Source organism: Podarcis vaucheri (genome assembly GCF_965113315.1).
Source record: "Podarcis vaucheri genome assembly, chromosome: 4".
NCBI classification, from domain to species: domain Eukaryota; kingdom Metazoa; phylum Chordata; class Lepidosauria; order Squamata; family Lacertidae; genus Podarcis; species Podarcis vaucheri.
In genome coordinates, this window is record NC_138762.1 from 28,772,278 (window position 1) to 28,787,557 (window position 15,280).

Here is a 15,280-nt window from a genome sequence, read left to right on the forward strand (position 1 = left end):
TGGTCAGGAGGCAAAAACGAGAGCTTGCTTATGTGAAATCAATCCAACAGAGGAACCCAAACACAAATCTCCTTTTTGCTGGAACAGAAACTAAAGCTAACAGGGGGATTTCCACAGAAAGATTGGAGCAACAAGAAACTGTGGCCCAATCTAAACACCTGTAAAAGCCTACTTAAATGGGATTAGATTACAGCCTTGTTATTTTCCTAGTGAGAGTGCTCCTTCACTCACTATCCAAGCCCGAGTCTGTTACAGAGTCCTCCTTATCCAAATATATTGCGCATTTCCTATTACAACATAGTAACTTGCACAAAGCGCTTTGAACTCTCAAAAAGGAAACTGCAGCTATAAACAGGGTATGAAATACAATTTTTCACAGATCCTGCTGTGCATTTTGCACAGTATAATTGAAGCAACGGCACAAAAAATTACCCACCGATGACATAGGAGAGAATTAGGTTCCATCCCGTGATGAAGGCCAGCAGCTCGCCGACCGTCACATAGCTATAGAGATAAGCTGATCCAGTCTTTGGGACTCTGGCACCAAATTCCCCATAGCAAAGTCCAGCCAGCACAGAAGCCAGAGCAGCAATCAGGAAAGAGATGACAATGGCAGGTCCTGCATTTTCTCGAGCCACTGCCCCAGCAAGAACGTAGACTCCTGCCCCAAGCGTACTGCCCACGCCAAGGGCAACCAAGTCGAAGGTGTTGAGGCATCGCGACAGCCGGCTGGCCTCACTTGTGCAGTCCACCACTTTCCGACGAACCAGCTGCTGCCCAAAACTAACAAGTCCGTTGTAGGCCATCTTCTTGATGAAACCTGGAAGGGTAGGGAGAGGGAAGGAGAGAGAACATGCAAATAAATCACTTATAAGTACAGTGGTACCTCAGGTTACAGATGCTTCAGGTTACAGATGCTTCAGGTTACAGACTCCACTAACCCAGAAATAGTAGCTTGGGTTAAGAACTTTGATTCAGGATAAGAACAGAAATTGTGCTCCGGTGGCGCGAGGCCCCATTAGCTAAAGTGGTGCTTCAGGTTAAGAACAGTTTCAGGTTAAGAACGGACCTCCGGAACGAATTAAGTTCTTAACCCAACGTACCACTGTATTTGAACCTTCAAAGTGGTAAAGGGACTCCTGACCGTTAGGGTCCAGTCGCAAACGACTCTGGGGTTGTGGCGCTCATCTCGCTTTATTGGCTGAGGGAGCCGGCGTACAACTTCCAGGTCATGTGGCTAGCATGACAAAGCCGCTTCTGGCGAACCAGAGCAGCACACGGAAATGCTGTTTACCTTCCCGCTGGAGTGGTACCTATTTATCTACCTGAACTTTGACGTGCTTTCAAACTGCTAGGTGGACAAGGGCTGGGACCGAACAATGGGAGCTCACCCCGTCACAGGGGTTCGAACCACCAACCTTCCAATCGGCAATCCCTAGGTTTAGACCACAGCGCCACCCGCGTCTCCTTCAAAGTGGTATTATGCAGAAATAGCTTTGTCCATACACCATCATGCATAAAACAGGATATGCACAACCACAGAAGTCAGTCCATTGGTCCATTTAGCTCAGTACTGCCTACACTGACTGGCAGTAGCTCTCCGAGATGCCAGGGACTGAACCAGGCCGCATTCTGCACAAACTCCAATTTCCAGATTACTTTCACAGGCAGAAAGTGCATCACAATCACCCAAACATGAAGTTACCAGAGCATAAGTCACCATGGCTAGGCTATCTCTGTCCAGCAACACCCATAGCTACTCCATGCCCCTCGAGGTCGCCTGGGCCTCCAGGTACAAAGCTGGATCAAGGAGTATCCCCTAACTAAACTACTTGGTCTTTCAGAGGGAATGTAGCCCCATCCAGAACAAGTTGCCTATTCAATTCCCAGGCCCAAGTACCACCCAGGCACCAGACCTCTGCCTTGTCAGGATTCAGCCTCAGTGACGAAAGAGAAAAAATTATGGCTTTCAAACAAAACTGCGTTTGATGTTTTGCTTTCCATCACACTGAGAAGCATGCTTTTTTTTGCCAAATAGTAACCAGTCTCACTTCTGGGAAGTTCTGGGCACTTAGCCCACAACCCAACACATCTAGCTCTGTGCTGAACTGCGGTCCTTGTCTTCAAACAAATGATCTTGCTTAGTTAGGGTCAGGCAATGCTCTGTAACTTATGTGCACACACAAACCAGCTGCAGAAAGCTGCTACCTGGACAAAGGATTACATTGGGAGACAGTATGCTTCTGAGTACCAGTCACTAGAAACTGCAGGAGGGGAAGAGTGTTCTGGAGCCCGCGTCCTGCTTGCTGGTTTCCCACTGGTGTCTAAATTGCTCTTCCAACCTAAAAGTTTGAATTTTCAGAAGCAGAGGAAGAGTAGGAGCAAGATCTAGAGAGGATTAGAGTGGTTTTTCTGTGCTTTGCATAGCCTTTTGGCGTTCCCCATGTCTAGTAGAAGAATGCTAATATGGAACTATGTGGATTTAGAAGAGAAGAGGAAGAAGAGTTTGGATTTGATATCCCGCTTTATCACTACCCTAAGGAGTCTCAAAGCGGCTAACATTCTCCTTTCCCTTCCTCCTCCACAACAAACACTCTGTGAGGTGAGTGGGGCTGAGAGACTTCAGAGAAGTGTGACTGGCCCAAGGTCACCCAGCAGCTGCATGTGGAGGAGCAGAGATGCGAACCTGGTTCCCCAGATTATGAGACTACCGCTCTTAACCACTACACCACACTGGCTCTCTCAATTAATTTAATTAAGCTTTTCTTCTTGCAGAATTTGGGTTATGTTAAAATGCAGACATCAAATTGTGAGATCAGGAAGGGTGAGGCTAGACTGCCAGTTCTGAGTCCCAGTGACATCGTAGGACTTTCGAGGCCTGTTGATTATTCCTTCATTCAAAACAAGCAGAAATCCTAACTTTTCATCTTCTTTTCTAGCAACAGCAGATGTTTTTGCAGGGGGAGGGAATCTAACCTTCAACAAAGATAAATGATTTTTTTGTTTAATGTAGATTCCTCAGTGAAGAGGTGACTAACTTTTTTCCTAGTTAGGAAATCCCCCACTGCATGTTCCCCTCTTACAATCAAGAATGGGAAAGCAATTGTTTTTCCAAGAAGTGGGTTACTTTGAAATGCTGCTTATTTAAAACAAGCTGTTCCTGCACATGCAGGGGTCAGATATTCCAACCATGTGGACCAGATAGATAGATAGATATAGATTAAATATAGCATATTTATTGAATCCAGAAAGCACATTTGATTGGCTCATTTACATGCCCCCACGGCTACAAGCTCAGCCTGTTCTGCCTAGCCAGATGAATATCTGGTAATATTCATCACCAGAATGTAGCTGTATGGGTTGAATAGCTTCAGCCAGCCATATATATATACATATACCTATACATCAGGGGATGCAGGTGGCGCTGTAGTCTAAACCACTGAGCCTCTTGGGCTTGCCGATCAGAAGGTCGGCAGCTCAAATCTGCACAGTGAGGTGACCTCCCATTGCTCTGTTCCAGCTCCTGCCAACCTAGCAGTTCAAAAGCATGCCAGTGCAAATAGATAAAAAGGTACTGCTGCAATGGGAAGGTAAACGACATTTCCGTGTCCTCTGGCTTCGTCGCGGTGTTCCGTTGCGCCAGAAGCGGTTTAGTCATGCTGGTCACATGACCTGGAAAGCTGTCTGTGGACAAACACCAGTTCCCTCGGCCTGAAAGCGAGGTGAATGCCACAACCCCATAGTCACCTTTGACTGGACTTAACCGTCCAGGGGTCTTTTACCTTTAACCTTTTTTACATCTACATGAAACCAACAGAAGCAAGGAACATTATTTGTGCAATGTCCTGCTGGCTTAAATGCACTAGCATGTAAATTTCCTGTGGGAACAACATTCTGTTTATATGTATTTCACATTTCCTGAGGTACTTGCACTATGCTGAATGACACTGTACGTACAATAGATACTACTGTTTTATTCAATACCTGTTTTCTTCTTTTGCCTCTCCCTCTCTCCAGTTAGAATGCTCAGCATTCATCCTTCCCTCCCTTCAGGTTTAAGCCAACCATTTATAACTATTCTGACCACATTCTTCTTTGAACAGGACCTCCCCAGCAGGTCTGCAGCGATTGCAACAAACCGCTCAAATTGCATCATCACTGAGTGCCTCTTTCCTGCAGTGCTGGCAAATAGGCTTGAGTGACAGTCTGTGTGCGTGAGCTGTGCACATGTACCCACGCACCTTACATTTTAACGGTATTTCAGTAAGTGACAAGATCAGAACTGAACAGCTTGTCAATAGAAAGCACTGCCATGGCAGCATCACCCACACACTTATTCGCCTTCAGACACTAATGTCAGTCATTTTATTTTTTTAAAAAGTGGGTGGGTATTGAACCCAGAGTGGGTACTGACTCTTGCGATATATGTACACCTATTAATGAAAAGGCAATGCAACTTGCGTCGCTTGCCTAATAGCTAAAATTATTGAATGGGGGGAGGGAACTCTTCAATAACCAAGTGAGAAATACTGCTTATAATCAAACTTTCATAATTTTCACAAGAGCAAAAGCACATTCACCATGCTGTTCTACAAAGGATCACAACGGTCAGAACCTAACAACTACATTCACAATATACACATTAGAGTTGATGTGGCTGTGGAGCTACTGGTGTTGCTAGACTACAAATCCCATCTTCCCTGACTATTGGTAATACTGGGTGGTGCTGATGGGAGTTGGAGTCCCATAAGATCTGGCAGGCCAAAATTACCCCACACCTGATTTGTGGCTTTAATCTGCTGAAAATGCTCAAGAACCTGGCTTCAAAAGGCCCTGCAGAAAGGAGATGATCATATGCAGTATATTCCTTAATTAAAATCACATTTCCAAATCCTATACAAAAAAGAACTGAAGCTTTAAAAATGCTGGACTCAGAAAGGAATATTATCATCTATTGAAAAAGTGACTCATAACTGCTGCCTCACTCATACATAATTGAATGTGCACTGGTAGCTAATCATTCTAGTAGAAAATTAGGAACGTATATTCACAGAACCATAGATTTGGAAGGGACCCTGAGGGTCATCTAGTCCAACCCCCTGCAATGCAGGAATATGCAGCTGTCCCACACAGGGATTGAGCGTTTTGAGCACCACACTCTAATCAAATTAACTATCATCTTTCAGATAGTTACCAATTATTCTGTATGAAGAAAAACAAGCTTAAGTTTAGCAGACTCAGCAGGGACCTGCGGCCAATACCAGCTCTAAGATACATTCCCAGAGGACACACTTTTTCAAACACCTGTTTGTCGCATTCACATTTCATGTGTAAAAATGCATTATATAAAGAGGCCCTCAGAAAAAAACAAGTACAGAGAATACCGATTCATATCTCCAATATTTAGTGATTAGTGTCTTCAGGCTACACATTCTAAAACTATAGTGAAATCTGGGGGATCATTCTGGAACAGATGGTTTCGGAATTTAATCTGAGACTCTTAATTTGTACCACTTCTGTGGATTATAAAGAAAATCTAAAAGGTAGAGACCCCAAGCAAGAGCACAGAGTTAAAACTGGCTGTATAACTCCCAGGTTACCCTTTTCTAGGAAGTGGTCTTTAATCTACACCATCGCAAGGAAGTGTACTTTCAATAAAATCCCTGCCACGTTTGATACACGGTGCATATCGTTCTTAGCTAAATAAGCTGACGATTGTGCATCTGAATAAGGCTGTTGTCTTTAATGCATAGGAGGTGGTTTCATTTTCTTTGTGGGCTGCAATTTTCTAAGAGAGAAAGAAAGAAAAGGCAGGCACAGTCTGTGGGGTTGATTCAGAAGGCTCGCTAAAAGTGGAAAGAATTCTCAGTCAAAATGGAATGTTCAGATCTTCTAGCAACAAAGGTCTTATGCATCCTGCTTTCTAGACATAATGAGTGTATATAATTTGTGAGCGTGCAAGAGAGGGACATAAAACACAAGTATCCACACCCTGGCAATTTTCACTTTCCTTCTTAAAACCTTGGAAATGCAAGGTTTCTCTCTCTCTCTCTGGCTTCCCCCGCTCTTCTTTAAATACATAAATTTATATTTCTAGAGCATGATCAATGTACATGGAGCTTGGCAGTTTCCTAACACTTCTTCTGGGAGGAGGAGGGAGGATTTACGGTTTACAGTCTCCCAACCCAGCAGTTTTGTCTCTGTACCCCCAAGCACTTCAGATTTCCTCCCAGCTAGATAGGGGCACAGCTTACCTGCAGAGTTCCTCTAGGGTTCCTAGGCCCTCTCTGGGCCACATAACTGTGGCAAAGATTCCTGCTGTCACCACCAGGTTAGGAGGGACACTGGAGTTTATTATGCTCGCCAGAAGAAAACAGCACACTTGCCATGGAAACTGCAGAACTTCGTCACTTAACAGATGGGAAGTTTAATGCAAACTTAGAAAACGCGACACAACCAACATTTACTGTGGCAAAACCCCAAAGGTGCAGAGAACGAGGCCTACTTCCCACTGAAGTGTTAAACCTGGTCTGCATCACTTCAGACACACTGGTGGGGTCCAAACATTTGACTGTTCTTCCAGAATTGTTGGGTGTTTTTTTTTATGGGCACATAGAAATATAGCATGTCTAGAGAAATAGGGGACAGGAAAAGTATTGTGTAGGTTAGCATTCATTCATGAAGGCTCCCTGCCATTTGAAATGTTACTGAAGGTTTACTACCTCAGAGAGAACTAGGCCCGAGTTCTGGGGGGGGGGGGACATGGCAGCATAAAAGTATCGGGTCATGCTGTAATATCGCCATGGAAACCAAGAATGCAAGTCCCACAAGCATCTCCTGCAAGCTGACTTAACGGGAAGGGCTCTACTGGACAATACGATTATAAAGAATGTGCTGCGCTTAATAGACTAGGGGTTTTATTGGAAGAATTTAGGCTGGCTAATGATCATCTGGAAAAGAAGCCAAATTCCACAGGGATGTTTTTAAAGGAACTTGCAAGAACTCTTTAAAAGGTACTGGAATGGATAGGCCACACAACCAATACTACCAAGCCAACAGGACGCATTTATACTCAGACCAGCAGCACACACACCCCTTAGCTAATTTTGTTATGTTTCCTAGTAGTGAGGAAATGTTCCTAATTTTTGCACGATTGGGCATCCATTGGGCTATCATCGTATCCAGGGGATCACATACATTATATACAATCTTTTAAAAAATCAACATTAATCAGCTCAGTGAGGAGAAGGTTCCACAGCCATGGTGCCACCACTGAAAAGCCCCTGCCAAAGGATCTCACACCAGACAACTTATTCAGGACAGGGACTATAAAGAAAGACTCACTGACTGGTTGTAATGTAGAGGCAGGTTGATACAAGAAAAGGTGCTCTCTCATTTGGGTCTCAGGTTCTTCAGGGCTTTAGATGCCAACCAAGAACTGTGCTCAGAAGTCAACAGGCAAACAGCTAAGCTGTTTAAGAAGTAGTGCCACAGGATAATTCCACAGTGATCAACTTAACCTTTGGAAGGTTCTTTGCTTATCATTTTGTTTTTAGCGAATATTATTTGTACACCAATTACAATAAATTGACTGACAGGTAAGAGAGCTCAAAGTGATCTGCGGGGATGGGGCAGTTTTGGATCTAACCTGCTGACCATATCCACTTCCTTTCCCTGGTTTAAAATCAAGATGGGTGGGGCTGTCACACACAAATTAGGCAGAGTGTGGAAAAAGTAGAAAAAGAAGGTTTTTCTTTCTGTCTCATGCAATAAAGCTGAATGTCAGAAGATTCAGAACATGTAAAATAGTACTGTAATAGTAATGCATAGTGAAACAGTGGAATTTGCTACCACAAGATGTAGTGACAGAACCAACTGTCAGGGGATGATTAGCTGCTTGTGCTTAAAATAGTGCCCCTTCAGAGTTTGTGCGACCCCACAAACCTCTGTGTGTGACAGAGCTCCTCAGACATGTCTGCTCTAGTCACTTGTAGAGTCCGACAGTGGCTGTCTGCAGAAGCGCTTCCAGCAAAGAAGTTCCTTAACGGAAACGCGTCTCCTGGACTCACGACGTGACAGCTTCCGGCGAAGCATAGGTCTCCCTGCAGTTGCTTCTGACACCTCCCCGCTATTTTCGCTCGAAGTGTCTCTCACCCCTTTCTCTCCCCTTCTGCTTCCTGCCTGGGCTGCTGCGTCTCTCTCAGCATTACTGAGATCCTCCTCCAGAGACCCCGCGCTCCCCCTGCTGGTCCCTGCCTTGGCTGTTGACTCTCTCCCAGTCTCTGGGAGCCCTACCACTTCCCTTTCCTCCGATGTCAGTTCCCTGACACCAACTTATGACAGTTTTAATTTAAGGAGGGGTAGACACATTCATGGAGCACAGGATGAACACCAGATTCTGGGAAAGATGAGACTGCTACTGTGTTCATGTCCTGCATGCAGAATTCCCATAAGGTATCTGATCAGCCACTTAGGATGCTCTATTAGATGCCTTTGCAACTAACAGATGCAACTGCATCTTTTTACATTCTTAGGGCTGCAGCCTTAAATTAGTTCTACTAAATGTCCTACTTCCGTTTTAACATCTTCAAATTCAAAACAATGAACTCCAGTGTTTGTTTTTTGATTTATTCCATCCTGGAAAATTATAAATTGACTTGTTCTTGCTATGATTTTAAGTCTTTTATCCTATAACCACATGTGTTCATGCCTACCTGCGTTACAAGTCACTTGCATGAACACATTTATAATCAAAGATGGTTTCTTAAGTCATGCATCACACTGTTTTGCATTTGATTTGAAACTTCGTATTCCTTGGACCTCGTGCATTATCCAAACAAAATTACTTTACCCAGGACACTGTTTGTTTGACAGTACAGTGGTACCTCGGCAAGACGAAAAACGCGCAAGATGAAAGAGTTTTCCGTTTTTTGAGTCATTCCGCAAGACAAATTTCCCTATGGGCTTCCTTCGCAAGACGAAACGTCTTGCAAGTTCTTGCAAGTTTGTTTCCTTTTTCTTAAAGCCGCTAAGCCATTAATAGCCGGTAAGCCGTTAATAGCCGTGCTTCGCAAGACGAAGAGACTCGCGGAACGGATTAATTTCGTCTTGCGAGGCACCACTGTACTACCTAAGGAACAACCAGGTTTTTTTGCCCCCCCCCCCCCAGTCAGGTTACTGACTGTTGGTCTACAGATAATATTCAACTCTCCAAAGTCCAAAGAAAAAGATTGGGGGTGTGGGGTAGGGAGAGGCTGTGAGCAGGGCATTCCCTGCAGATCTCAAGGCTCCAAGCCTAGAAGCTCAAAATAGGAGAGTGGAGGCTGCTGACAATCAGGACTTCAAAGTGTGATGTCAGCTGATTGACAGGTGGGTGGTTCCACCAGGGGGTGAAGAAAAGTATCTGGCCCACCAGCCAGAAAAGGTTCTCCACCCCTTCCTTAGATCCATGGTAGAAATTATGTGAGATCTGCCTTTTCACTATTCTTAAAGCAAGTTTTACAGCACTTACTCAAGGGGGATGGAGCACGTATTGCCCAAGCAAGGACTTTCACAACTCAGGTATCAAGGACTGAGGATTCTCAAGAATGCTGCTCTTCTCCCAGCAGAAAATGAGAGGATCTTTACCTAAAAGGTCACCAGTTGCAAGTTCAACTGTTTGAGAAAGGAGAAGACTGTGCTTATCTGTATTTGTACAAATGCAGTGATCCCACCAAACAAACTTTGGCTTGCGGCAAAATGCTTCCCAGTGAAGACAAGTGCCTAGACTGAAGCAAGCTGTTTCAAGTAAGTCACCCCAGCACAAAGCAAACTAAATCTCTGCATAAAATACAAACTCTTACCTACGCATCGCAGCGCCGTATGCAACCCTCCTTAAGTCATTCCAAATGTGGCTGTTTTCCTGCAAGAATCTCCCAGCCCCACTAGCTTTAGCTCCCCACTAATAAGGTTCCCGATTTACTGGTTACAGAGAAAACAAGGTTCTACAGAAAAATGAATTTGCATCTGTTGACCTTGGTGTGTTTTCTAACACACAAAAGGTCTCCAGTTTGAAACCAGGTATTAACACAGGGCCATAAAGCGAGGCAACATGGTTGACTCTGGCGGCAGATCTGGACCCAAGGAACGCGCCACTCAACTTTGCTGTCGCCCCCTCACACGCCATGGTAGCAGTGGGGTGCACCCAAGGAGAAGGAGGGGGGAACGGGAGCGGCAGGCCATGCCCACAGGAACAGTGCTCAAAATTCATCAGGTGCATTTTGCACCTGGCTGTTGGCCACTTGTGACCAAGTGAAAATGCCTGGGCCTCAAGATGGTGCCTGCCATCGGCCCCATCTGAAGGAGCATGCCTAGGGATCCTTGGATCTTGGCTGTTTTCACACACTAACAACACACAATGAATGTTATCCGTTATATTTTATCTGCACAATCAGAATGAATTTCAGGAACTCAAAAGTCGTATTAAAAAAATATGACTTTCGAGCCCTCTGGCCCAAAAATGAGGCATTCCATTCTGGCAACTGTAACCCTGGTTTAAGGGGCCAATTGGCAGCTAGCTCATACAGTGGTGCCTCGCAAGATGAAAAGAATCCGTTCCGCGAGTCTCTTCGTCTTGAGGTTTTTTCGTCTTGCGAAGCAAGCCCATTAGCGGCTTAGCGCTATTAGCGGCTTAGAAGATCAACTGATAAGCGGTTTAGCGGATCAGCTGATAAGCGGCTTAGCGGATCAGCTGTTAAGCGGTTTAGCGGCTTGGGAAAAAGGGGGGAAGGAAAAAACCCCGCAGGAACTCACAAGACATTTTCGTCTTGCGAAGCAAGCCCATAGGAAATTCGTTTTGCGAAGCACGTCCAAAACGGAAAACCCTTTCGTCTAGCGGGTTTTCCGTCTTGCGAGGCATTCGTCTTGCGGGGCACCACTGTATATCTGAGTTTCTAACACTGCGCAAGAGCAGTGGGGCACATCCGTGGTGGCGGAGGCACTGCTGGGCACTAGGAGCGGGGGTTGCCTCAAGCGGCAAAGCACCCTGGGCTGGCTCTGCATCAACATGTAGATATTTATAGGGAGGCCCACAGTTCAACTCTAGAGCACATGAGTTGCATGCAGAATGTCCTAGGTTCGTCTACATAGGGCTAGGAAAGACACCTGCCTGGAACCCAGCAGCCCATCAGTATAGACTAGCCTGCTGGCTAAGGCTGATGGGAGTTGTAGTCTGAAACATCTGCAGGGCACCACTTTGGGGAAGGCTAGTGTAGACAATCCCAGGCTAGCTAGACCCACCATCTGCCTCAGTGTGCATCAGCTTCCTACATCCTTATGCATGCTGGCATAATAGTAAGTGGCAGTGAGATGCAGTCTCTCTGTTTTAATCCGTTACCTATCACCAAGTTTGTTTCCAACAGCTGAAACGCTATAATGGGAAGGAAAACAAACCTAAACAAAAGCATGAAAGAAAAGAAAATTAAAGGCTGAATTGGGAGGTCACTGTAAAGGCAGGACAGGACCCTGAGTTCCAACAGGCTGCACTGACGCAGGAAGAGTTAATGAGACAAGTAAGCAGAGTAGGGAAAGAGTCACTTTCACAGAAGGCTAATCAGCTAATTAGGAAGAGAGCCAAAACTGCATTCTCCGTACACCTGGTCACTGTTAATTCTCAGCAAACAAAGACATAACTAGACTGAAAGGGTTATTGCATGTCCCAACACTGTATAGGTTGATGCGCATTTCCTGCCAGAATGCCTCATCAAGATTTCCTATTTTACCATATCTTCTTGTTTTAGTTCCCCCACACCTTCTTCCTTGGAGCAGTTTTAGAAGACCTATGCCAACATCAAAGCAACGGAACACACCTGAGGCCAGTTGCTCCTCAGGCAAACACACAGCTGACATTATGGTGAACAGCCCCATTTGTATGTGACCATCGTAAGGCATGAATCACCTTACATTCTGAAATGAATACTGGAGATTTCAGATACTCCTGTGAGCCCCACAACCTAGTAGCTCATGTGCTATGTTGCTCATCTGAACAGATTATTCTAATGAGTGAGAAAACATTGTTTGAATTGGTTCCTAAGAAAGCATCTGCAGGCAAAATGTCTCAAAAGGCAAGTGGAAACAAAGCTGTTCTCATATAATTACACCATAATTATTTTATAATCATTATAAAAAGGATCATAATTGCAGAAGTAATAAAAAGGAGGGAAGCTTTCATTAATTTGAAGCAGTTCACACACTTAACACTGCTTTTATTTATTATCTCAGCATCAGGTGAGGTCATTCCAGGAGTTGCGAAATTTTGGTACCAGCTAATATTGTGGGCATGGTACAGATTTAACAAACTATGGTTTGTTGTTACATGCTTTGGGCTTGTATGAACCCCCCTACTCCCAATCACACACAGATGAAGAAAGGAGATTTAAGATTTCCGTTCCTGATTAACTAGAAATTGTAATCTGTAATTGTGTCCAATCATTGTGAAGTTTGTCAGGTTCAGACACAATGCTAAATTGCATCTAAACATAATCAAAAGCTTCTGATCTCTTCTTCGTGACCACACTAGAGGAAGGAGGAAGAACATAAACATAAGGCTTGTTCTCACAAAACAAGGCTATGGCAATGTTACAACCCAACCAGTTCACTGTGGCCAAAGGAGAAGGAATGTTGACCAGGCCAAGCATGTATGTGAAACTTTGGATACCTGTTACTAAAACATTCCAAACGCTAGCACTGCTTTGTTATTTGTATCCAGTGACTCTGGCTTCAACAAAGCATGCAAAGTTTAGCAGCAAACCAAGAAGAGGAACAACTTTAAACATTACTTCAGAGAGCTTTTATTGCAAAGCAAACTCAACGCAAGTTAAGGTGTCAATTTTTTAAAAAAACAACACCTAGAATTCCTGTAAATGAAAACAAGTCTGTTTTAAAAACTGGACAACTTAAAAGATACACAATGATATCAAGATACAAACAAAAAAGGAGGATGTGCTTTTCATAGCGGACACAGTACCGTCATTCCCCAGAATTTTCAGTATAAAGGAAATTGCAGAATATAACATACCCTTGTTGAAGACCTGAAGAGTCACACTGGGTTTCTGATATGCAATCCTGACCTAGAAAGGGCAATATTCTGATGACGTGGCTGCTTATACCCTTATGACCCAATTCCCACAAGCCAAGGGTATCATCCAGCCGCTTAGAAGTAACTGTGAGGCAAAGTTCTCCTCTGGCTTCCACTGGTTTAGCGGTGTTGCAGCTCGGGTATCAGATTATCTAGGCAGCTTTTGGTCTGGCAGTAGAGCACTATGGGTTACTTGCAATACTTCAGAATTTGAATCCAAGCACCATAAGTAACTTTGCAAAAATGAAAGTTGCATAAGTATTGGCTTTCAAATGACACCCTGTTAGTGCAAACCTGCCAAAGAGTTTAGAAGGGATTTGTTGAGGGCTTGTTCCTTTTATGTTGGAGCAACTATGATTCTTGAAAGTACAGTACATTCACTCTTAAAAATAAATAATGTGGCATATTTCCACTATAGTAACTGGCAACAACAGCTAGCTTAAAAAGCCATCAGACATCAAGAGTGATTAACAATCGCTTGATACTATCCTAATGTGATTTCCTGCCCCTAACAGCAGCAATTTCCCTTAGAAACTTAAGCAAACAAACTGGATCCGTGCATTCCAAATCACATTCAAAATTTCCACTGCAGTTTAGAGGCAGTAGGCAAGAGAAAGTCACTGAAACCAACTTTATGGCTTTAAATGCTGGGCAAACACAAGCATTCTGTCTTGCCTTATCTGGGCTTCATTACAACTGCTTGTGTTCTAGTTTTTAGGTTTCTTTAAAAGCAGCAAGGAATCTAGCACCTAGGAGGAATATCTGATTACACACCACAAAAAATGGAAGAACAGATACCTAAAAGCAGAGAATTCAGCACATGAGTCTGAGCAGCAGTTCCTACACATCTTATGCCTTGGATTTATTTAGCCCTGCCTCTCTGCTCCCTTGCTATTATTGGCAAGGAAGGCCAAGAAGGTTCTTTACCGTAAATAACTGGCTCACTACTTCTAACGTAATCCGTAGGTGAATTGCATCAGAAGGATATCTCGAGCCAAAGTATGAGAGATGCTAATACTGTAGTCCTGAGGCAGTCCCCTCCATAAACACTTAAGACCAAAGACGGAAATGCACTGTAGTAATGTCTCGCCCCTCCCGCAACACACACACACACGTGTGAACCCAAAAAAGCGCCATTTAAGGCAGGACGCCTTTCATTCCCAAAGCCAAATTAGATCAGCCCATCATATCCCTGCGGTGCGCAGTTGGGGAAGGGGAGAGTTTGCCCACCCTCTGGAAATCGCAATGTGGAAAGGGGATGGTGGAATTGCGGGGGGGGGGGGAGAGAGAGAGAGAGAGAGAGAAACGAAAAGGCGATTTGAACACCCCCAGCCCAGCCGCATGATCCCCGATTCGATCTACCTAGGCAGGGCGTCCCTTCCGACTTCCTCTACGCACTGACTTACACTATAAATATTGCATCATGCACCACGCTGCTCGCAAAATGGATTCCTCGCGTAGCATGTGGCTGAGGTCCGGAGCACATGTTCGCTCAGTGAGAAGGCGGCCGGGCCGGGCGGAAAAGCCAGGCAGGCAGGCAGCGCGATCTCGCTCAGAAAGAGAGATGTGGGCGAACCAGACCCGCGTGTTCCCGGGGCTTCCCCCGCCCCCCGATTCCCCACCTCTCCGGATGAGCCTTCCAACTCTCCCGCTCAAAGGGGCATCCTAGCAAGGCGATCTAGCCAACTCTGCATGTATAGAGGCTGGAGGAGAAAGGAAGGGCAGAGGCGCTGGGGAAGAAACCGCTGCCTGGGGGTCACCCCGGTTACTCACCCCGCCTGCGCCCGGTCAAGTTCCTGGTGAAACGGTGACAGCAGCAGCAGCAGCTGGTGGAAAAGGGAGAGAGAAGGAGCGCGCGGCAGCGGTGGCCGAGGAATGGCGCGTGAAGGCGAGTTGCGCGCTCGCCGGCTGCCGCGATCTCAGGAGCGGGCCGAAAAGGTGCTGCCGGTGGCGACGGCTGGAACTGGCAGGGCTGGCTGCATAGCAAGGCGGTCTCGTCTCTACGCGTCGAGGCGGCTCCTCCTCCTCGGTAGTGAATGGAGGCAGCAGCCGCAGGCGACGAGGGCGGGGAATAAGGCGCGGAGGGAGGGACTCCGAGCGGCTCACGGCCGGCGTCGCCGCCTTCGCCCTTTCTCCACGCCCTCCGGCGGTTTTATTATAGCAAGG

The 15,280-nt window shown here is 45.4% G+C and overlaps 1 protein-coding gene across 2 annotated transcripts in view; it reads right to left on the reverse strand.

Moving 5' to 3' along the window:
• SLC7A1 (solute carrier family 7 member 1) overlaps window positions 1–15,073 on the reverse strand; it is a 36,906-nt gene extending 21,833 nt beyond the window's left edge. Inside the window, exons 1-2 of one of the 2 annotated variants that reach the window (XM_082220290.1) lie at window positions 14,888–15,073; window positions 437–820 (exon numbers count right to left, since the gene is read on the reverse strand). In XM_082220290.1, coding sequence (XP_082076416.1) covers window positions 437–806 — 370 coding nt within the window. In that variant the 5' untranslated portion in view covers window positions 807–820; window positions 14,888–15,073. Of the gene's footprint in view, window positions 1–436; window positions 821–14,520; window positions 14,638–14,887 lie in introns of those variants that run through there. The other variant, XM_082220289.1, reaches the window with a different exon arrangement.
• Between the last annotated feature and the right edge of the window lie 207 nt (window positions 15,074–15,280).